General features: G+C 42.3%; 1 protein-coding gene across 1 annotated transcript in view; it reads left to right on the plus strand.

Annotated features, from left to right (window-relative positions):
- The window catches only part of tmtopsa (teleost multiple tissue opsin a), a 41520-nt gene continuing 17148 nt past the window's right edge, over nt 1-24372 (plus strand). Inside the window, exons 1-2 of the mRNA XM_028428618.1 lie at nt 1-373; nt 6401-6729. Coding sequence (XP_028284419.1) covers nt 1-373; nt 6401-6729 — 702 coding nt within the window. The remainder of the gene's footprint in view (nt 374-6400; nt 6730-24372) is intronic.

A 24372-nucleotide genomic window follows, 5' to 3' on the forward strand; every position in this document is an offset into this window, starting at 1 on the left:
ATGATCGTGTCCAACGTGAGCCTCAGCGGCTGCGCGGAGGTCAACGGCGCTGTGTGTGCCGGAGCCGTGGAAGGGCACCTGAGGGGCGGATCATACCGGACAACCCTCACCCCGACAGGGAACTTGCTCGTGGCTGTGTGCCTGGGCTTCATCGGCACTTTCGGACTTCTGAACAACCTGCTGGTGATGGTGCTCTTCTGCCGCTATAAGATGCTGCGCTCGCCCATCAACCTGCTCCTGATTAACATTTCCATCAGCGACCTGCTGGTGTGCGTACTGGGGACTCCGTTCAGCTTCGCGGCCAGCACGCAGGGAAGGTGGCTCATAGGAGAAGTGGGATGCGTGTGGTACGGCTTCGCCAACTCCCTGTTCGGTGAGTAAAATGCAGAGCTGCGGTGTATTTCTGCCATATGGCCGCGATATATATGCCGTGGATTTATATTTCAGATGGCTTTACAGAGCACGGTTAGGTGTGATGATGCTGAGCTTCCTTGGGTCGGCTTAAACGAGGATTTTGGAGAACAGGAGCCATAATAACCGTGTGTATGTGCAGGATCCAAAGCATTAGGTTTCCACTGAGCTGTGTGTTGGGATTGCACGTACGGGCTTAATTAAAAAGTGCAGACTGTTTTCACTAATTGATGCGTTTTGTCTCCGCTTCCATTCATTTCGGGTGCGATCATCCTGCGCCTGCAGAGATCGTTAAAGTCGCTCTGAAAGTCTAGATCATCTGTTTGCAACAAACATATTAGTGACAAACTGTATTCCGACTGTGCTGATCATTAACCTGGAGCAGGGTCTGTATGCTGATGATCCCTTCACGTGCTGATGCGCAGGGTTTGTCCAGGTGGTGAGTTGTGAAACACTGTGCTGTGTAGCTCTCCTCTGCGTGGTGCAGCTGGTCATTATCTCCGGACAGACTGTTGAATGACTTCGGAAGCTGCATGTGCACATTTTCACGGCTCGAGGGGTATTTAAGGGAAGCATATGGTGCGCTCAGTGCTTAGTTATTTGTTCAAATGTCATTATGAACTGTGGAAACATGTCACAAGGAGGACTGGTGATTTGGGAGTTTGCATATAAATCAATCTGCCATTAAATGGCCGCTAAATGCTTGTTGCCATATAGTTGAGTGGCTGTGCCTGAGGCCAAAGGAGTCTGACTCCTTCACTATTCGGTCTGCTCCCGGTGCAGCTCTGTGGTGGACAGTGGGGGGGACGCGTTCTGTGGCAGATGCATCAGCAGCGTTTGTTGCAGAGTAAAATGACCCAGGGGGGCTGTGTAATGAGAAAAGGGGGACGCTGGTCTACCTTTGCTCAGGAGTGCTGATATCGATGCAAATGGGACGGAATGATGCAACTAAGAATAATGCACGCGCTCACTCACCTGGAACTGCGCCAGGCTGGGATGCTTGAAAAGCCTAGAGCTCATGTTTGTGTTGTATCTCACCAACATTTTTTTAATCAACACTTAAAACATGTTTTTACGTTATTTGGCTGAAACATGTTTGATGGTGAATTTTGGCTCATTTATGACCTGGAGCCTGATTTGAAGGCCTTTAATGAAAAGGCGTTCTAATTGCTTTAAAAGCTTTCTGTGTGTCCAAACAACCTTTGAAGAGCAGGCAGATTCAGCTATTTGGACTTCAAAACATTCATTTCTCTTCTCTCTCTCTCTGACATCTGTACAAATCTGTCATTGCTGCCTCTCTTGCTGTCCAGTCCAAGTGCACATTTCAAAGGCTGTGCGGTAGGTTGTGACTTGAAGAAGCTCTTTAACTAATTGTTGCAGGAGATGAGATGCAGTTGATTTTTAGCCTTTAGATTTTAGCCTTTTGTGTTTGCAGCGTTTTAACAAGCAGCAGCAGTCTGAATGAGGCAGATGTCAGGATTTTCAATCTATACACATCTCATCTAAAGTGATCCCCTGTGTTTTCAACCTTAAAGCGTACATCAGTTTATTCACTGTAAGCAAAACATAGGACTTTTTTTGGTTGGAAAAAAATCACAATAATTGATGAATTATTCATAACTTTTTCAGAAACAGACACCTCCATCCTTTTTTATTGCTGCGAACTAACTGAACGTCACCGGACGATGGCTCTCTGATAAAGTTTGTACAAAGGGATCATAAATCTTTCACAGGGGTCCCTCCCACTCAGCACGTCGAAACCCCTGATGTTTTAAACATTGCTTTTAGCAGAGCATCAGCCGGTGGCAACCATCTAGGGTAGGAGTAGCCAGTTACTGTGAAGCAACAACTAATGTTAGCAGTGATAAGATAAAAGCTGCTGTTGTTTGCTGCTTGAGGATATGTCTCTGTGGTCATTTGGCTTCATTTGTAGTCACTTTGCATCTCTTTGCAGTTTCTCTGTGGTCTTTTTGCAGCTTATTCTCATCGCTTTGCATCTCTTGCTGTTGTAAATCCTTTTTGTGTCTCTTTATTGTCAGTGTTGCACTTCCTAATGGTAGTTTTGTGTCTCTTTTAGTGTTTAGTTTGCAGCTTTTCACAGTAGTTCTGTGTTTCTGCAGTGTCATATTAGGGTGGGCTTCAACACAAGAGGAAGGATCTAAGGATGAGTTCACCTAGTTTTTCCTTTCCTTAATCTCACTTTGCAAACAAGTTTCTATCGCTTCATTTAACTTAACTAAATTGATTTTTCCTTTTCTTAAGAGCCTTGATGTTTTTTGTCTCCAGAGCTATACATTCACTTCCTCCTGGACAAGTTAGCAATTTCCAAAATAGGATTACTTCAGGAGAAAAAAAAGACAAGCCTCAATCATTTCTCAGTATCTGGATGTACTCCAATTGCGTGCGCTGTCTCGCTAACTCGAGTGTTACACCGAGATTAAGCGCCATTTGAAGATGTGTAACACTGACATCCACAAGGAGCCAATTTATTAAAAATCTGTCTGCCAGAACTTTGGCTTCTACAAACTAAAACATTGCAGGAAGACAGAGAGAGCGATGAGATCTCTCATAGACCTTATTAGAGTTTCCATTGGTTATGGATGAGTAATTCCTCAATGGGCTCATAAAAAACTGACTGAACAAAAGAGCGAGGGAGGGTCAGAGAGAGGAAAAGTGAAATTGATTGTTCAGATGAATAATGCTGGAGTGAAGCTTTGACAAAGCGACCGTGTCTGTCTTTAACAAATCTCTATACAGCCTTTCCCAATGATCCATGTTCCTTCACATTAGAGGGCATCACTGTCAATGATAAAAGATGTTAGGCTGGCGTGGGGACGCTGGATTCTTGCTCCTTCTTCACGTTAGTTTCTGCTTTTTGCTCTCAGTGTTCCGCTTTTAGCCTATACAACATCTTACGTTTGTGAATGGCTGAACAATTGAGGATCCACTGCTTTGACTTTATGCCACAAGCACAAAGTGAAGACAATTTGTGGAGACATGTATGTGTGTGTGTGTGTGTGTGCATCTATACACTCACACCCTGTCCTTCCTCCTTTGCCATCAGCCTCCTGGCAGCCATTTAGCTGCTTCACCTCTCCTGCCCACCTCTTTACATTTACCTCCTCCCCTTTTCCTGCTCGCTCTTGCCTAACTTTTATAGTCTTCCATTATACTGTGGAAGAACAGAAGAGGAATTTATTTTCTTTCCGTCTTTGACACCAGGTCTGCGTGTCCCTGCATACTGTTGGCTGCCTCCAGCATCAAGTGGACTCTGCAAACAGTCACTGGATTAACCTTGCACTGCCGGCCCCACTCGCTGCATACTGAAGTCAGATTGAATTGCCCTTGCGCACACACACACACAGCACAGCTATAGGCACAGAAGGAGAGGAAATACATATAAATGTGCATCACGCCGGCAGAGGAAACACCTGACCTGCGTGATGTTAATTTGTTAGGAAGGTATGAAGCAGTCTCAGCAGGGAGAAAGAAAGCAGAACAATGAAGCTCTGACATAAAGGTCAGAGCGAGTGAGCTGGCTAATGAGCCGGGGTAATAAATAGTGCATTAAAGGTCTCATAAAGCAGAGATAAAAAAAAATATGTTTTGTCAATGATAGGAGTCTGGTTTGAGTCATACATTAGTGTGAGAAATCACATCTGTAGTCCTCCGTTATGCCTGCCAGACACACCTGACAAAAGGTGCAGGACTGTGAGAACAAACACAGCTTTATTCAATCCTGTGTTTTTCATTCAAACTGTCTTTTTCTGGATATATTGAGTAAGCCGAGAGATGTCGAAGCATGTGCTTTATAACAGACAAATAAGACAGAGGCAGCACGGGAAACATCACAGAGATGATGACAAAGATTCTTTAAATTTCAGACATTATCAGATCACAAGATGTTTCATTTTGAAATATTAGATTCAGCTGCTGCATTTGATCCAGCCGGAGAAGCAGAAGAGTGTGATGTTTTAATTCAGTCACTGTGAAGTTTCATCCAAAGTTATGCTGGTGTTTGTTCTAAATGTCATTACATGGCTTCAAATAAAAATTTCCTTGTCACTCATATGAAAATACTCTGTGCATGAGATGGCATCTGCTGCCATAATCAAGTTTTCATATTAAAAGTGCTGCATTCTAATCAGCTACAGCACTTTTAAAGAGTGTGAAGACAGAAGGTTTCAGCAACAAAATGACTGCCAGTGTTCACATTATGATGTCTCTGGATGACAGTCATAGCAGAGAGCCGCTAATTAGCTTTAGCAAATGTGAAGTGTGATTTATTTGGCTAGTCAGTCACAGCTAGTGACAGACACTGGACGCATTTAGGTGCATCTATCATCACAAAGGTTTGCACATGCTCTCTACTCGATCTGAGATGCTTGACCTCAAGTTAGACTGATCTTCAGCAACTGCTGCTGTGGATTCCTGCAGCATTCATTTATGTTTATCATTAAAGGAAACTGTGCTACTTTTACCTGTGCACCAACTGACTATTGTTTTAATGCATGAACTTCTATCAGGCTGTGGTTGAAAGATGTAGATGTACATCAAAATATAAATTCAGTCCCCTTCCTCATTAACAAATACATACTGTGTAATTATGTGCATATGTTTCATATATTTGGGTACACAGACCTAAAAGTCAGATTGCCAGTGAGATCAGAGAAAGTCTCATCAGGAGAAAACAGCTGGTGTGTCTTCTGTGTGAAGCTCAAACATCCATAGAAGCAGCATTAAACAGACGCACTAGTGAGGGGAGGGGGACTTTAAAGTGTTGCCACTGCACTACACCTGTATTTACTGATGATTCCCTGTTATACAGTAAACACTTTTCCTTCAGTTTTTTAGCTGAAAATGGCATCCTCCAGTCCACCTGCTGTGTGAGAATAGAACCTCATAGACAGAGAATAACAGAGGATGGAACAGGCTTTTTTGTCAAAATATATATGAAGAAATATATTTGTGGTTGGTTGCTACGAGTCAGCCCTGATCAAACACAAACACAGGTGGGCTGTTGTAAAACTGTGTTGACTCTGTAATACTGCAGTAACTCTAGGTAATACAAGCCCGTAGCAGAGCTGTCTGTGCATTGACTCCAATATGTGGGGGCAAACAGACAAGCATAACACAACTGTTCCACAGAGAATCAGCAGTGAGTGGGGTCTAAAGTAGGGTCAATGCATTTGCACAATGTTAGCGCATGCAGAGGCACAACTTTTTTTTGCACAGCCATCGTGTTTAAATGCAAATTTGTTTAGATACTTTTGGCTCTCACCTTTTTCCTATACGCATATGCGTATAGGAAAAAGGTGAGAGCACGACAAATTTGTCGTGCTAAGTAGTGAGCAAGAGGAACGCATAGTACGGGTCCCTTTCAGTGCCACTGAAAATCAATGGGCATTAAAGACAGGCCCATGGATCACAAAGGGTTCAAAACAAATAGCAAACAGGATAAAATGCTAAAGGGTCAGCGTGGCTTGCCTTTGAAATAGTCAGAGGGTGTACACACTGTTTGTTGGTGTGCACTGAGTAGTTACAGAAAGATGAGAAAGCGTTTTACTACACTGACACTGCAGGCAGTGCCACTGTTCATAATTTACAGCAGTGTGAATCTGCTGCAGGTCGCAGAATACACACAGAAACATAAGATGATTGCTATTGTTAATACTACGCTGCACATTTCACTCAGGCACTTATTTTTAAATCATAAACTAGCCTGTTTATTGTAGCTGCACTTGTGATTTTAAAAGGAGATGAAGGCTTTATATCACAGTGACAGAGCATGTTTTCCTTACCAAACATTTGGACAGACAGAGCACTTCTCTCTATTTTATGGTCCCATTAAATGTGAAATAGTCAAAAAAAGTAACAAACCTGCACATGCTGTTCATGTCTGAACTCTTGTGTCTGTTCTGTGTTTACTTTCTGCAGAACATATGCTAGTGCTCATACAATAAGTGTGTGTGTCCTGTCTGTCCTGCAGGCATCGTGTCCCTGATCTCCCTAGCTGTCCTCTCCTATGAGCGCTACAGCACCATGATGGGACCTACGGAGGCGGACTCCTCCAACTATCGGAAGATCTCCCTTGGCATCCTCCTGTCCTGGGTCTACTCTCTCATCTGGACCGTGCCACCGCTCTTTGGCTGGAGCCACTATGGTCCTGAGGGTCCTGGGACCACCTGCTCCGTCAACTGGACGACCAAGACAGCGAATAACATATCTTACATCATCTGCCTGTTTGTATTCTGCCTCATTGTGCCCTTCCTGGTGATCGTGTTCTGCTATGGGAAGCTGCTGTGTGCCATCAGACAGGTGAGTGAACATAGGAGAGTGGTTTGGGAATGATTGCATGTATGCATTTAGTGGGTTTGGTATGTTATTGTACTGATTCTGTTTACTTTCACTGCACTCAACAAGGCAGATACAAGCAGAGAAGCCACTGTGTATCTGCTCAGAAGCAAACAGACAGAAAGAGTGAGCAACTCACTAAGATATTATTCAGCAACAAAAGGTTGTCAAGATTTAGTAAAACCAAAACAGAGCAAAGACAAGAGAGACTGAGGGACTCATTCATCAGGTTAGAAACTAAGATTCCCATTTATCTGCTTGTGTGTGCATGTTTACAGTTTCTTTCTGGTCCTCATAAGTGGCTGCACATCAGCTAGTGCAAACTTAGCCTAGCTTCCAGCTGATTCAGCAGATGTTGAAATGTCACAGCCAAAAAGAAAAACAACAAATTCCATCAAAGCCTCTCGGCACCTCATACAGCTAGAAATTAAATAACCAATATGAAAAAAAATCAAGTCAAAACTCAATATTAACACTTCATATATTGGAAAGAAAAGATTTACCAACAGTAGATGAAAATATGTAGATAATAAGGTAGGTGATTCAAGAGGGACACACTGGTGGATATACCCAATACAGTAACAGCATTTAGTTACTATATAACAACATCAAAGAAATCCTCGACTGCTGCATCATTTAAACGGATAAACATGCACAATAAAACCAACAAAGTTTTGTGCTATAAGACACTGCAGTGAATTGCCCTCTACTGACCTCCACAGTCAAAGCAAGTTCAAACAACTTGTGAACCAGTCAACCAAAACCTGCAGCTGGTTAATGGACACTTCTTTTGCTGCTGATTGTTGGTTAGCTCTGCTATGAAAATGCAGTTCTATAGCACAGCTAATTATGGTTTAAAACCATAAACAGGGAGTGTACGCTCCACTGAAATGACTCCTGCTGTCACTGTGAGTCCATAATGTCAGCCTCAGGCATCAACCCAATGGAAGGGCATGTTAAAGTATCGTTCTCATATTCAAAATAAATTGAGCCACAGTAGAATATTTATGAAGCATAAATTGCACTAACAAATTGCACCAGAATCACAAAATTACATCATTACTATAACAACAGTCTCTGGAGGGGAAATCCTTTTAGACGCAGAGGCCACTGCACACACACAGGGCATTGTTTGTACTTTCAATAATGCCAAGTTAACATTAGGAGCCTGTATTACATGGCCAACAGTAAAAGAGCTTAGAAGTTACATCAGTGCTTACAAGAAAACCTGTCCAGCTAACAACACAACCAGGTCCAGAACAGTAAGATGAACTGTGAAGATAAGATAAAACACTTTCTAAACTCCTGTTGGACTCTTGACAGTCCAGGGAAAAAACATAAGAGAAAAGAATGGAAACACAGACCTGTGCTGGTTTGCCATTCTCACACTTATGCTTGCAACATCCCTCCCCTGGCAATGCAGAGGAAGCAGGAACAAAATGGAGAGGAGGATTTTACTTCTGGTCTACCTGCATCTTGCTGCTCTTTAACTTGAGGATGTGGTTTCTGCTCAGTTTGTCTCTCCCGAAAACCTCATGAACACTGTGGGACTCAGGTGTGCTCGGAAGGAGAGTGTTTGTGTGACAAATGACAGTTCATCCCGGCCTTCAGACACACTCCTCAGTGTCCCCTTCACTGTACATTGTATTTATTCCTGTGAATACACTGGCTTAAGTGGCTGGCTTCACATTTTTATGCTGCAACACGCTCATGTCGAGTCAGAATAATGTGCAGATATTATAATCTCTAAATGAAATTTAGTGCAAAGTCAGATGGTAAAATAAGGAACATATAGTGAAGAAGTGCAGAGAGAAGAACCGCTGTCCTCCACAGGTGCCCCTGCCTGAGAGAGTGATCACCGTTATTAGATTGGAGAGCTGTTCTTTAAAAATAACTACAGTGGAAGGAGTCTTTGTAATGAAAAAAAGCGTCACCTCGTGCAACAGCATGGATCATTGATGTATTTTTAATAGAAATGGGGCAACAACGGAACATCAGGGCAGAGAAGAACAGGCTGTATTCGATTGTAGGATCAATTCAATCAGCAATAATATGAAATATTTTCTCCTCTGCTACTAAAAGTATAATCACTTTTTCCAGTGTAAACTTGAAACATACGTGTAAGATGCCTCATAAATAAACTACACCTTAGTTAGCTTTCAACGCAAATCCTCAGTGTGTTCCCGAGGTGCTTGATGAACATTGGCCCTGATCACGCTGATGAATATTCAGCAGTTGTTGCCTGCTGTGGGGTGAGGAGGACAGCAGATCATCCAGACGGTGTTTTCTAAGATATGCTCCCCTTCACCCCCCGGCTGTGAACTGTGGCATGAGGTAACCAGTGTTTGATTTTTCACACACTGTCCCACACTGAGTGACTGCAGGAATATATGTGGAGACAGTGAGGAAAGCTGTGCTCTGCTTTCCTCCGGTGAAGCCGCGCACACACATTTAAACACACAGCACATGGTGTGCACGAACAGGTCCCAGAGCAATTTTTTCAGGATTACACTCTCACTCCGTGGGTATCGTGTTCTCTCAGATAAACAATGAGTGTGTGTTTGCATGCTGTCTGCCCTGATAAATTGCTCTGCAGCCCGGTGTGTGACACAGACACCGGTGAACAAAGATGAATAACAATCAATCTAATAACAGCAGCGCAGCCCTTTTTTGAGTGTAAGGTGTTTTTGCATCACAAAACTTTTGCATGCATGTTTTTTTTCACACCTTATCGGTTTCCAATCTGCTCTCACAAACAGCTCTTTGTATGGATGAAGAAGACTTTGTTCCTGCTATGTGGAGGATTACATGTGCATTTCTTATCTGTGCTTGTTTTAATGACTCTCCCGGCTTCTTTTGCTGACAAAGCAGTTTAAAACAAAGCCTGTGGATCTCCTGTCAGATTACATGGGGCAACACCAGCAGGGACAAATAAAAGAAGCTCAGCAGCTTGTCCAGTAAACGCTGAAAGACCTGAAGTCCCCCATCTAATAATGATGATGCTCACAGGGGCAGTCCATATGGAGAGAATAAGATTAGTTTGGGTATAGTCCAAGACGATGAGTTACAGTCTGCGTACAGTACAACCTGAGCAAGAAGTTGGACTAAAGTGCATCAGAACTTTTTCTCTGCACTTTACGCAATATGCAAGTGTAGCAAGAAGACTCACCAACATGAGAGTGATGACATTTCATCATCCACAAACACAACAAATTGCGGATGATGACGATACTGATGCTGTCTAATGAATCAGCAGCTATGCAGTTAAGGTGAAGTCCGTTAAACCTCGAGTTCTTTAAGCTGTTCAGAAACTTCTCTAAGAATCAGGAAAAATGAGGCACTGTGGAGGATTCAGTATTGTTGCCACAGCACATCTTGGTGCAGATGGAAATGACCTGTGTTGGGAGTAGGAAGAATAAATAACATGTTCTCTCTTCCCGTCCCTTTAGAGTTTCGTGCAGTTTTGTGATTTCAATTCCTGCCAGCATAGCCAATCAGACACAAACATCAGACACTCAGAAGCATTCTAACATTGATTACATGTTTGCACAACTCAACCTTCCCGTGATGCACAATAGAAAACACATCTCTTTATCCTTCCATCTTGGTACACCAGAGGTAAGCACAGTGACAGAGATTAGTGTGCTCAGCTTCCCACTGTGTTCGTCTCCTCTCTTTGATTCACTACAAAGCACCAAAGAAAAGCACCGTCACTTTTTTCTACAACTGTGGATTGGCATAAGAATAGGGAACCTTATGTAATTTATAATATGTGATTATCTTTTACTCATGTGGATTTCCATGATTTAATATCCTTCTTGCTATTTCTGATGGAATCAGGATAAAAATGATTCAATTTATCACATATTGTTTGGATTTGTTTCTAGCGGTCAGCATTCACAACCAAGTGTTCAAAGTGACAACAACTGGCTCTGATAAGTCATGATTCAGCCGGTCCATTTCAACAAAGCTATCAGGTTTCCTGATCCAATGAGCCTCCACCCAGAGGATCTTTCCTTCAACAAAAAGAAGTAAGCAGCTTCTCACTGCTTCTGCAGAGTCACATAGGACGAACTGTATCTGTGAAATAAGTTGAATTAAAGCAGAAAAAATGAGGACAAAATATGCAGATGCACACACATTTAGACACACACACACACACACCAAGTGGTCTTTGGTTAGATAACCTGCGGTTCCCTCCCTTGTCTCAGCATCTTTACCCTTGGTCTGAATTCATTATGTGACTCATAGGTCCCTGTGGATAACTAGTTGTACACTCTCAAGTGCTACAATATTTTTCCAGCATCCTGCAGGTTATTAGGCACAGGAGGTAGAGAGAGAGAGAGAGAGAGAGAGAGAGAGAGAGACAGGGAGGGAGATGAAGATATCAAGAGGAAGTAAAGGAGGCAGAGAGATGAAAGGAAGCAGGAGGGGGGAGGAGAGTGATGGACTGTGACTGCTGAGGACCTAATTTCATTCTGACCTACATCAGATGGAATGACCTTGCACTGATCATGTGTTAATGCCATTGGCCGCAAGCAGACATCCCCCCTTCACCTCAACCCCTTTGGTACTTTTATGACTTGTTTTCATATTTCTTAAAAATAGGCTGGGCTTAAGGGGAAATTGCAATGCAAATTACCTAGTCCAGGTTAAATTAAGAAACTTGTGCCTACACCTACTTCTACGACAAATTCATCTTCCGAGTCATAGAGACTTTTTCAGAGAAACGTCTGGGAATGGGTATATTATTGAGGACATACTCATTTCTAGTGCTCTATTTGCACTAGTTGTGCAGACATGGCATTGAATGTGATACACCAGAGAGAGAAAAATAACGTGAAAATAGTTTTTGGACAGGGGAGTAGTCTGCCATCTTATTTTTTATTTGCCTATAAAACAACAAACAACATCCATACATACTCTATTTGCAGACTGTAAGGTCAAACTGCATTACAGCCTTAACCTAAGCCTAAGTATTTTCACAAGACAGACGTAAAGGTTTAATAGTCGGTTCTTGGGTTATGATAAAAAAGAAAAACAGACAGACAACTGGTGGATTTGGCTCATCAAACCGGGTCCAGTGTAATAGTCACTGTGTCGCTGGTCACGCTTTGTCCATAACCTGCTGTCTGAGCGTACTGCTGAAAAAGTGTCTGTGTATGTTTCTTACTTCACATAAAGAAACATACACATGTGATGCTCCTTACACAACAGTGACTTAAAGCTCACCACACACACACAGCTAGCTATGAAGAGAATCGTTGAATTCAATACTGCCAGCCCCTCTGCTTTGTGGGGGAGTGACAGGATGTTTAGTTCTCCATCAGATTTGTACCAGAATGAGCCTCTTGCTCTGTTTGTATGTGGGCTACAAGTCTGTTGTCTGATTTAACTTGTTTGTTTCTCCGCATTATATCTGCCCCTTCAGAATCCATCCCTGACGTCTCTCTTTGGCATGTCTGAGGACTCTTATTCTCCTAAAGCCTGTGTACATCTCCTGATTGTTTCCCCCATCAGTGGCTTCCTCGCCTGAATCTTTGTTCAGTACAACAACAGCTCATTTCATTTTGAAGCAGTAGCTGCTTCAATCCCACATTTCTCACTTGTTCACTCTTTTGTCAGCTCTCCTACCCTCATCCTGTTTCTGCGGCTCCAAGCTCTCCATGTGCTCTCTACATATTCATTCCTTTCACCGTGCCATTATCATCCATCTCCTTCACCTTGGTTGCCTCAGTTGCCATTATCACTTCCAATCCATCTCCCCCCTTCACCACCTCCTTCAGAAAGCCACTGGAAGTGTACCGTCTGTGCAACAACGAGGCAGACGTTGACATCCGATAGCAAAACAAAATGATGGCAAGCCTATGTTTTGAATGACGTGCATATGCTCAAGTGTTCTGTTGGTAATGTGACCACCTGATGCCAACTGTAATTATAATAAGTAAAAGACAAGATCAATTGATTCACTTCAGTTTTACCTTATTTTTCCCACAATGCTATTTAGCCTTAATGACTAGTGCAGGCGGCAGCAGCTTTGGGATCCCTGACATCTGCTAAACATGCACTATCAACCTGTGGACATATGGTGAGAACATGCAGCACACACTCACCACGCTGTGAGAAGCTATCAGCTTAGACCTTCTGGCACTTTAATTGACAATTTTGAAGGAAAAATACCTTCTTCAAGTAATATTTCAAAGGGGAGCCTGTTCCCTTAAATCCAATTTATGAATACAAATATAGAACAAAATAGAATAAAATATTTTACAAGGAAGAATATAAAGATGTCAGAATGAATGCCATATACATTCTAAAAGAAAATACACAAATACAATCAAAGTGATTTATATGCAATTTGAGGGTTGTAGAGAGCAAACTGTTTTGTTCAGTTTAATTTTATGTTAGTTGGTTAGTTATACAGTATGTTAGTGTTCATATGAAACTGACATCTGGATACAAACATCTTTATAAAGTCGAATATTTACCATAGTGCATCAAATGTGGCTCCTTGTATTCCTTTTTTTGTGGCTGTTTGTTTCTTAACTTTTCTAACTAACATAGAGGCTGTAAATGTGCAACCCATGTCCTCACTTATAACACCTACACTGCAGCTTAGCTTTGTTTAATGTAAGCAAATAAGGCGCTAATAGGAGGGTTTTCATCAGCAGTATAGCAGCATCACGTACACTCATCCGCTAAATTCCATTTAGAAAATGATACGTCTTTCTATCCTCTACTTACTCAGACAAATTTCAAATGAAGTGTGTTGCACTCCAGTAATGTAAACTGAGAGCATTATGCTTCCTTGCTTCAGTGAGCAAGCCTTTAAAAGCACAGCCGCCATGAAACATCTTCAGAGGTCAGTGACGCCGTTTAAAAACAGCAGGAGAATATATCATTACTTTAATTAGTTTCATAATTGATTGCACTGATGTGATGGCAGCTCTTAAGCCATTTATTTTATTGCAGTTATTAAAACTGTCTACAACAGATTTAAAAGAGCTGATCTTTTTTAATGGCTGCCAGAATGATATATTGAATAATATACGCTGGGTAAGTCTTTTTTTTTGTTCATGTGGAGTAACTTTTAAGTATTTAAACATACATAATGACAGATCATCAATACTTCATGATTAAGTTGAGATATGTGAGTGTATGATTTATCTTATTTTGTATTTTTGTTGACTATACAGGACACAGGAATAACAAACATTAGGTTACACACATGGATATGCTGTGAGTTCCATCAGCATAACTTCTTATTAGAGTGAAATGTCTACTTCAATGACCCACAAGTCTCAAATGTCCATATGAGTCCAAGTGAAAGAAAAGTGTTCCTGTGTGTATCACTGACCTAGTAATTCAAACTACTTCTTCCACATGAGTAAGAATAATTCAATTATTCATAATTACAGCATTAATTATTGACACTTGAGCTGTAGCCCTCTGTTAGGTGACAAAATTTTGATGAGTGTCATCAAATCGCCATAATGACTAAATGTGCATCCTGTATGGTAATTCCCATCACATTTGCCAAACTGGGACACAAAAACCTGAAAATATCTACCCCAATTCTCCTCCCACTGAGGCATGTCATGATCTCAAAGAGGAAACCGGAGTACAGAAATCAGAGTTACTACAGAACTGTAACCTATGGGACAAAAACATTCTTTAAATTGACATAAAGAGCAAATTGCAGTCTTTTTGATTCATACTAATGTCAACATAGCATAGTTTGCTGCTATGATAACTGCTTTAGACACTTAATTTCCAAAATAAACTTGAGTTGAGGCCTTGGGTACTACAGTCTATATTGGTAGACGCCTTCAGAGACATACATTTATGTCCTCTGGCAATGTGTGAGTGCCTGGGCCACTGGCCTGTAAATGTGATTGGGTCTGATTAAATCATAACATGATGTGTCAGTATCTTCTGTAGATTCCCAGCCAAGATGACATTCAACACTCTTAACAGAGAGGTCCATATTGTTTTATGACATGAATTCAGATTTTTAATTAATTGATTAAAACCCTATTTAAAGAGTGGATTTATGCAAGTCTAGTGTGTGTGAGTCTGGACCACGTCTAGCTATAAAACTACTAACAGCCACTCAGAGTCACCATCCCGTTCCCTGGTGCATTGCAAATCAGGGCTGGGATCATTAAATCGTTGAATGGAGACCTCATTACAGCCAAGCACCTGGCAGAGAGCGAGAAAGAACCTGCTACTGACCTGTATGGACCAGTCCAGGTGGCTGTAAGTTAGGTATGGTCTGGAAACACAAAATCAAATCTGACCACTCACAACAATGTGGACAGCCTGTCCCAAAGACATGATTTGACGCAAACAAATCTGATTTTCCTCCAGCTTGGACAAAGCCTTAGTGGTTCAGACACTGCAGACAACAACCAAAAATATGATCAGACCAACAGAAAGAATTCATTCAGCAAAGATGTTAAAAAAACAGGTGATGTTCATCATCTGACAGAATTGATAGCTGCCAAAAGATCATTAGAAATAAGAAGCCTCAGTGTATCCATTTGTATGTGTGTGTGTGTGTGTGTGTGTGTGTGCAGACAGATGTGTCTGTATGGTCATTGTTTCACACTTTACTCACATCCCTGGCTGTGTCCTGACCCAGGAAGCTGTGGCCTACTTGGGGTATGTGAATGTGAGGCAGCCTCTAGTCTGGCACTGCCAGCCTCTGCAGCCATCTGTCTGTGGGATGTAGCAGCATTTCATTGTTGGCTCAGACACACGCCCTCACACTCAGTCATTCAGCAAAGCAACTCAACAGTGATGCCTTCCTTTGGAATTATAGCTGTGTTTCTTTGCCGTATTTTACAAGCCACAGGTTTATTGAGGATGGCAGCCTGTTATTGTGACAGTTTGCCTCCCCCCGTCTGTCTCTTTCCTAAGGATATAAATCTAACATTCCTCTTGAGAATTCTGAATTGGAAATGGAGCAGCGGCAACAGATATATTATCGCTTTGATTGGGTTCCTCTTGACCTATTTTCATGTGTTCACTTTTTCCCAGGACCTCCTTTTAGAGGTTCTGTAAGCTCAGGGAAGTGTTGACTTTTGCTATTCTCTACTAATTATTGTTTTTGAAAACACAAGTCTGTGATAATTGGAGTCTCTGTAATGCTTTGGTAGCTTTTGTACAATCTTCTACAACAGTGTTGAGAATATGACTCAGAAAAAAAGAGCCAGAACTAAACTTTCAACGCCCCTAAATTAAGTGTCAAATGTCTCAATTAAACATATGATCCAAATGAAGCAGCTGTAACAACAAGATTCTGTAAAGAGCAAAGGATTCTGCACTCCTCAGCACAACCAGGAATATAATTAACTCCCTTGTGATCAGCAGTTATGTGACAAAAACTCAGTAAGATTTTGGCTAAAACGCAAGACTTAGACCCTGTTCACACTGGGAAATCAATCCTGCTAGAGCAGGATTCGGGTGGTATCTGGATATATCCGGATAGTTTTCTTGTAAGTCTGAACAACGCGATTTCAATCCACCTCTCGGAGGTGGATCTAGTCAGATTGCCTTACATCGGGCTCAGGTCTGAACGCAAATGCGGCTAGCGAATCTCGCTAGCAATGGGATAATTCCGGGTTTACGGGGACAGCGTCCAGGTCGCGTACAAAAGCTGTATGTAAACAACTGTTGAACTACGACAGATTTGCCCAGAGTTTATTTTTGACAGGGGTACAAAGGAAAAAACTGTGACAAAAGTGTGACAAGGGACAAAAAAAAATAAAAGCACAACGCATGAGCACACGCGGTCCTACCGCGGACGTAATGGACTCTGTATATTACGAGGTGCCACCTAGCGGTTTGGAGGACAAGAAACAAGCCAGGTTAAGCTGGATGGGGCGCGGGGACACGTGTGTGACAGCCAGATTTGAAAATAAGTCTCAACGTATCCAGCTTTCCGGATTCAATCCTACTCTAGCTGGATTGACTTTCTCCACTGTGAACAGGGCCTTAGGTAGTTAAATATGTACAGCATGTGGGGCTCCTTTAAGCTATATCCATAGTCCACGAGAACAGAGAACTCCCTTCCCCCTGCCGACGTTATGCCCACAAAATGATGTCATTTTTCTCTCGGACCGCCTGTTGTGCAGCGCTCTCGGACTCATGGCCTGGGCAGAACTTTTTCTCTCAAGGCTGTGCGTCAACCATGCTGTGATTGGTCGGAATTTATTGTGGGCATGATGAATGTGGTGAAGCGCAAGAGCCTCTTCAGATGCAGAACACACAGACAGAAGAAGGAAGTACGACAACGATGGACAGTTTAGATGAGCAGCTGGCAAACAGCTCCTGGAAGGAGAAACACGGCGCACAGAGGAGAGCGTCTGTCCAAAAGGTGGCAATAAAAATTAATCCCAGTATTGATCATGGCGTTACAGTGGCTCAACGCACATTAAACACCGGGAGACGGGATGTATTATTGCAGACAGTCATCCACACGTTCACAGAATTAAACTCACACAGACCAGAGGTCTGCTACACTGATCTTCAATTGGGCAGCAGTGGCTCAGTGGTAGAGCAGGGTTGTCCAATAACCGGAAGGCTGGTCGTTTGATCCCAACTCCTCCCTAGTCACTGTTGTGTGTCCTTGGGCAAGGCACTTTACTCGCATAGCCTCCAGTGTACTCACTGGTGTATGGCGCTCTTTGCTGGGCTGCCTTAAGCAATTTCCCCATTGTCGGACTAATAAAGGTTTCTTAATTTAATATCTATTGTCATGCTATACGCTCTTCCCTCTTCCCTGAACATTATCAGCTCGTTAGGCCAGGTAACCACGACTGTGCTCACAATTTACAATACAATTGCATTGTCAACCTTTTGTGTGTGACGTGCGCTGTGTAGGAGGGCCGTATGAGGAGTTCTGCACACACACGTCTCGCGGAGTCTCGCGGAGCGAGTTCTCTGTACTCTGTTCTCGTGGAGTATGGAACAGCCTTAACACTTCTGAGAACCTGGAACACTGTTGCCCACACTGTTCCCAAGGGGAAACTCTTATACCTACATCAAGAACATCCAGCACCATTTAAGCCCATCATATCAGATATTCCATCCTGCCTTGCTGCGATTTGCCTGACTATCATCTACTACTGAGAGATTCTCCGTGACACATGATAAACAGGAGAGAAGAAAGTCTGGTGTAATACAGTAATGTAAATCAACAGATTAGGTTTCTAATTAAGATGGCAGAAAAAAACACAATTTTTGTAACCAGAGATGGGAAAACAGGAATGTTCCCATCTATAGCACTCTATTGCACTTTGGCTAATTGCCCATTTCTCCACAAAATCAAATTAAATATTCATGTAGATAATTAATTTGCTGCTGGAATTTAATGCCCCCCTGATGTATTAAACTGGAGCCATACTGGGGCAATCAATAATATTCATACTGCATGTGTTTAAAACCATACGGAGGCTAATCCTCCAAAGGTAAGGCGTGGGTGTGGATCTATGTGTGCTGGTGTTTTAGGCAGTTTTAGGACACACTGATCGATGAGCTGTTAGCCCCCTGCTGCTTAGTGATGAAACACAAGGACATAACAAACTGTTTCTCTACGACTGTGTCTGTGTTTTTTTTTATGTGCGTGAGATTTACCAGCAAATGGTACAGAGTTGTTAAATAAGGGGCAACCAGTTTTAGACATTAAGTTCACTTTAAGTGAACGCAGTACTACTTATACGGTGCAAACTAACAAACACTTTTATTTGATTTAATAGGGTACTAAAAAAAGGTCTTTAAGTTCCATGAAAGATGCTTGTTGTGTCCGAGCTGAGAAAAACAAAGTCAGCACTGGAGAGCAATTTAAAAAAACTGCAGTTCATTACACAACCACTTGGAGATGTCTCCAATAACCCCCCTGCTGAGATCATTTTAGGCCAACCTCAGCTTCATTGCTGTGGCCATGTTTGGGTAAAGTGCTGCCAAGATGGTGACAGCCATCCACACTGAACTTCAAAATGCTTCTCAGAAAAATTGTGACGTTATGAGGAGTTTGTCCATCTTGTGAGTCTATGGCTGTGTCTTTTTAGAGGGTACACTTTTGAAGACATATTACATCAGAGCAGAGCCATAACGTTCTCTTACTTTGAAGATGAATTCAAACATAGCTTGTTGGATCTTTACATGAAAGAAAATCTATATATAAATTTGCTAGTCTTTGAGAGCTTTGATAAACACAGAGGAGCCATTTCTGTAAATGCCCCCTCTCTCTGTTGCAAAACCTTTTTTTCTTAAAGGCAGTGCCAAATCAACAGTCCCCATGCAAACTGTGTGGTACTGACAGATATCATCAGTATAACACAAGGTAGACATTAAAGTATACGACGTAGCCTTCTGTTTCTGAATCCAGCACAGAGCTTTCCAATGATTCATTGCACATCAGTGACAATTTATCGTGGCTAAGGAGCACATTCGAGGTTAACAACTGTTGCTGCTTATGAAGGCTGTATATTCAAAGACTGCATGCAATGAAGGACAACAGCCTCTAAATTGAGACGCAGCTCTCGCTGAACTGCATGCCATAAATTACACATATAATTCTATTACATTATATCTTAGTGTCAACAAAGTTACAGTCTAATGCTAAATTTTCCTGGAACGCTCTTTCCTGAATTTTTAACCTTGTTGAAATATTCTGCATGTTCAAATAAAATCCTAATAGAATAATTGTTTTTCTGCCGTTACTGTTTCCTTCCAACAACACTGAACACACTGTTAATGGTTGGTAAGGGTTGCGCCCGCTGAACTTGACTCCTTAAAATGTCCCTCTGAAAACTCACTGAGGTCATTAAACCTCCTGTCTTCTGCAAACCCTTTGTATTCTGTGTCAACTGCAGCTGTTTCACTGCTTTATTCAGTTGTGTTGCGAAGTTCTGTGTGTATGTGTCCATGACCAAATAATCCACCTTTGTGTGAGTTCATGTGCCTGTATGTCAGCAGGCAGCTATTGGCAAATAGGACAAAACTGTCAAATGAGTTGGAATAAAACACAGTCTCTTTCAACAAAGCCTCTCACAAATAAAAGCCTTCAAGCGCCCAATTTAGTTCAGTGACGTGACAATTTCCCTGTAGATTTCCACCTTAAATTCAATTTCTTTTCTGGCAGCGTTCTTTTCTTCAATTTAAAGCAGGTGAAGGTTCACGCTGAATATTTCAGAATCTGGATTTGAAGCGTTTTAATGCCACAGATGTCGCTTGTGTTTGCTGAAAGCTGGCAAATGTAAGGACTGCTATGAACTCCTGTTTGACATCTCCCTCAAAGCCAGTGGATATGAATTATTGCAGTTTCAGTATTTGGTGAACTCGATAAAGACACCAAAAAGAATCAGACCCTTGATTTTTTTTCCCCCTGCCTCCTCAATCTGGAGTCCTCTCAAAGCTGCATGAGGCAGGACAAGAGGAGGCATCTCCAGCCGTTACCAAAAGCAATCTAGCGGAGAAAAAAGGACCTTAAAGGTCTACAATTCAACAACTCAATTTCACGTTTCTGCTACAGTGCTTTTCTCTCCTTTTGGCCCTTAGTGTTAATACACCACATGAAAATGAATGTCCCAGCACTCCACCTCAGCATACATGTGCACCAGCCTAACATTCAACACATCCACTTCTGAACTGCTCCGGCAGCCCGACGAAGCCTCATCCTCATTTTAATTCCTGATTCCCTCCCTTACAAGTTGTTTGTCTGTATGAAGCAGCTGGTGATGGTTGACAGATTTATTTACCTCTCCCTCATTCAATAAAAGTTACAATCATTCTTCTTCTTTTTTGCTACATGCAACCTTCCAGACACCTCAGCAAGCAAGAAGAAACATGGGGAGGAGGAATAGGACAGAGAAAATGAGTGTTTGTAAAGCGACTCAGTGGAGCATTGAGGATTCTTGCTGAGAGAGCCCCTTTGATGGGCGACAGGCAGGCGTAGTGTTTGGCAGGCCACAGGAGGCTGGCGGTGTACACGACTAATGCAGCAGACACAAATCCTGCGATCAATCATGTTTAGCAGCCAACAACTGTGCTGGCAGAACACATGGGCCGCCTCACGAGCCGGAATGCTGAGGCAAAAACAAGCCAGACGAAAGTGCTGCGTCTACGTCTTTCCCCCCTTTTTTTGAGTGTTTGTGTTTGTCTGGATGCCCAGGTGTGTGTTAAAATGTGTTGAAATTATGATTGTGTTTTCATATGCGTGTCTATTTTAAACGTAAAGTTCCTGAGACTATATTTACTGGCATACACTTCAGTGTATATTTCTGTACAGCATGTCTGCAAGCCAAAGCATCAGCAGAGGACTGAAGTTGTGTACTGCTGATTGGCTTCAAGAGCCCCCCCCCTCTCCTCGTGCTCACTTCAACTGTTTTTTCAGAGGGGGGGGGGGGGGGGGGTGTCACTCATACAATCACTGACGTGTTTTCATGTGACTCTCAGCATTAGTTGAACGTCTTGTCTCAGTCACTGCACTTTTTCCCCCTTCGGCAGAGCGAAGGGTAGAGTGGGGGGGGGATGATGGAAGGGTGAAAAGCGCGATTAGATTGGTGAGGATGTAGCTTTCTGAGGCACTCGTGTTCTGGTGCCACGATTTGACTTTGCTTTGATATCCTGGTGCAGTTTCAGCTGTCAAAGTCCCGCCAACGGGGGTAAGAAAATCACACAGAGGAATTTTTTTTTTCTAAAAAGAGCACCAACAAGGTTGTACTTTTTAAATTTGAAGCAATTACAGCGATGCCTTAAACAAAATGAGCCACTTTTATTACATTCACAATCCCAGAAGCTACTGCAGGCTTACAGTCAGAAGCCAGAAGTAGTTGGTGGTGTAGTGATATTGACAGGATATGCTTGTGCTCAATAAATGATCAGATAAAAAGCTGTCAGTGATGAGAAATCACAGATTTTTATGAAGATGAGCTGGCCAAGTGAAGAGCTGTGACATAAAACGTTCAAAAGTTTCCTCCTCATTAAATGAACTTTAAGAGAAAAATAAAATATACAACATGGTATGTACCATCTCTCCTTTGTCACATTCAGCAGTCACAAGATAAGTTGTTTTGGCTCTCAGCATTATAAGTTAGATGCAGCTAACTCACAGACCTGAAAATGGGAAAAGGCTTTCTGTAAAAGATGGAGGCAGATACAGAGTCAGAATTTACAGTAAAGGAAAATTGCTTCTAATCTCTCTTTCCTGGTGGTGTTGTGTTGCAAAGCTGTTCCACCTCAGCTCTCCCAGGAGTTTCACGGCCGTTGACAATGCGTTCTTGCACAAAAAATTCTCCAGGCGTGTTAGATACTAATTGCTTCAAATGATTTGGCTTAGGTCTCCGTTTTTCCAGAAGGTCTCTGAGGGTGTGTGTAAGTTTAGAGGAAGTCAGAGATGGTTATTTGTAGCGGCTTGCTTAGTGAAGTGCACCTATATGACAGCCTCGTCTTTTAAGGTTGAGCACACACATTAGTGTAACTGGTGAGTTTAACGTGGCTTCATGCTTTTTTCTACTCCAGCCAGGTAGAGCTGGCCAAGCTGGAAGCCTCGCCTGCTGGCTGCAGCGCGGGGACAAACTGCCACAAACACAGAATCAGGACAAAAAGACAAGGACAGGAACTCTCATCAACAAGGACACTTCAGTCTCTACGCTAATCTGCCATCAAGATTAGTGTCTGTTATAAATCCACCTGCATGCATATCCTCCCTATGTCTCAATCTCTCCCCCTCTGGGAAATTCACTCACACCTCTCCTCCCTCCTCCTTCCTGCTTTTTACCTCTCAAACAACTTCTCTCCAATATATCTCACTCTCTCTGCTCCACCTCCATCTTCCTCCTCTGTCTGTTCTCACCTCGATGTCTGCCTCGCACCACCTGCTTCCTGTCGCTACAACACCAGCACCAATCTCAGTCTAATAGTCGGTGCCTGCTGTTGCTGGGGGCGGCCATGAGGGCTAGCAGCAGCTGACTCCCTCCAGCTTCAGCAGCCGGTCTGGCAGCCGTCGGCCGCATCCTTGTGATCAAGACCGATTACATGGATTAATTAAGAACACTTAGATGTTTGCTAATATGGTTACATGTGTAGCACAGTGATTACCAGCCATCATTATGAACACATTTTTTTAACTCTGTAACACGCTGAATACAAAGCATTTGAAGATGGAAATTAAAGAGTAACACAGCTGTCAGACTGTCCCCTCCATGCACATGCTGACTAATATTTTTATGCATGTTTGAAACATGCTTGTGGTGACTCACCCTGCACAGTGGGGACTGTTGACCTGGTATGCTCTGCCTTAATCCTCTTCCAAAAACACCCAAAATACCAAACTTAAGCTATGAAAGTTGCAAAGATACTCTGTTATCCAAAGTATTGACTATTGACTATTGAGTATTGAAGTGTACTATTTATATTCACTGAATTTTTGATTACAAAAGTCATCTGCTCACACCTGCGACATACGGCCTCAGAGTTCGAACGAACACAGGAACACACAAAGAGATACCAGGGCCTGCAGCTCCACACTTCTTATTACATGCAAGGCCATAATTTGTGTTTTTCATGCATGCTTTGAAATAAACTGCTGTTGTTTTCCTTTCGTCACACGCCCCCAAAAAAGGATTATCTACTGCTCAAACCTGAAAATTTCGTTTTTGAACCATGACAGGAAAATGTGACAAACATACTGATTTAGAAGTTCATTTTAAGTAGTACATGACTTTGTTTTTCATAACTGCAGAGAAGTTTAGTCAAACTTTTATTTTAAAAAATGCGTGTGTACAGTTAGCAGTTGGAGATGGATCAGCTATAGAGGCCGTATTTTCTAATAATGACTGCTCTACTAATGACCCAGCCGGTCCTAATTAAAAAAATGTAACGACTGACTCCACAGGCCGGTGAAAAGAACAGTGGGCAAACAAGCCAACTGAGTAAATATGTTCCTTCTTCCTGTTTTGCAGTCATTTAAACTGACTGGCAAATTAGAAATATATAAATGTCTGCTTCAGTGAGTTGTTACTGCATGAGTCGCCCTGCTAAAGGTGTATAAATAAGCTTAAATATTCAAAGAATTCTTGTACAACCTTCCAAAATGTGTGAACACAGCTGCTGTGTAGAGCAGACCACTAGTATGAACAACAATTTGCAGATGTGGAGGATGATTCTCTCAATAACTCCAGTTAATTACATTTTAAATTTATATTTTAAGTAAAGAGCAGTCGCTATTTAATAAGAGGGTAATATTCACTACAATAACATACTAACAGCACATCATTCTTACATACAGCATACCAAACATGGAAACTAATATAGAGACTGGATATGGTAGATGTTGACTGCAGTGCTCCCCCCCCCCTCCACTAGACTTTTCCATCACTGCTGACAACACCATTATGACTCCTGTCTGAGTCCTGACTTGCTTCTAGACAAGGAACTGTCATACTAAAACCCACGCTGCTGCCACAGCAGTGAGTATGGGGGTTCTCCTCCCCAAAAATCCATCAAATCTGCTCTCTCCTCATGCTGGCTCTGCCCTTCTCTTTGTTCAAACTTTAATAACCCCCCACCTTGACCACCACAGCACCAACAGCAGAAATG

Source organism: Parambassis ranga, chromosome 17 (genome assembly GCF_900634625.1).
Source record: "Parambassis ranga chromosome 17, fParRan2.1, whole genome shotgun sequence".
Lineage (NCBI taxonomy): Eukaryota > Metazoa > Chordata > Actinopteri > Ambassidae > Parambassis > Parambassis ranga.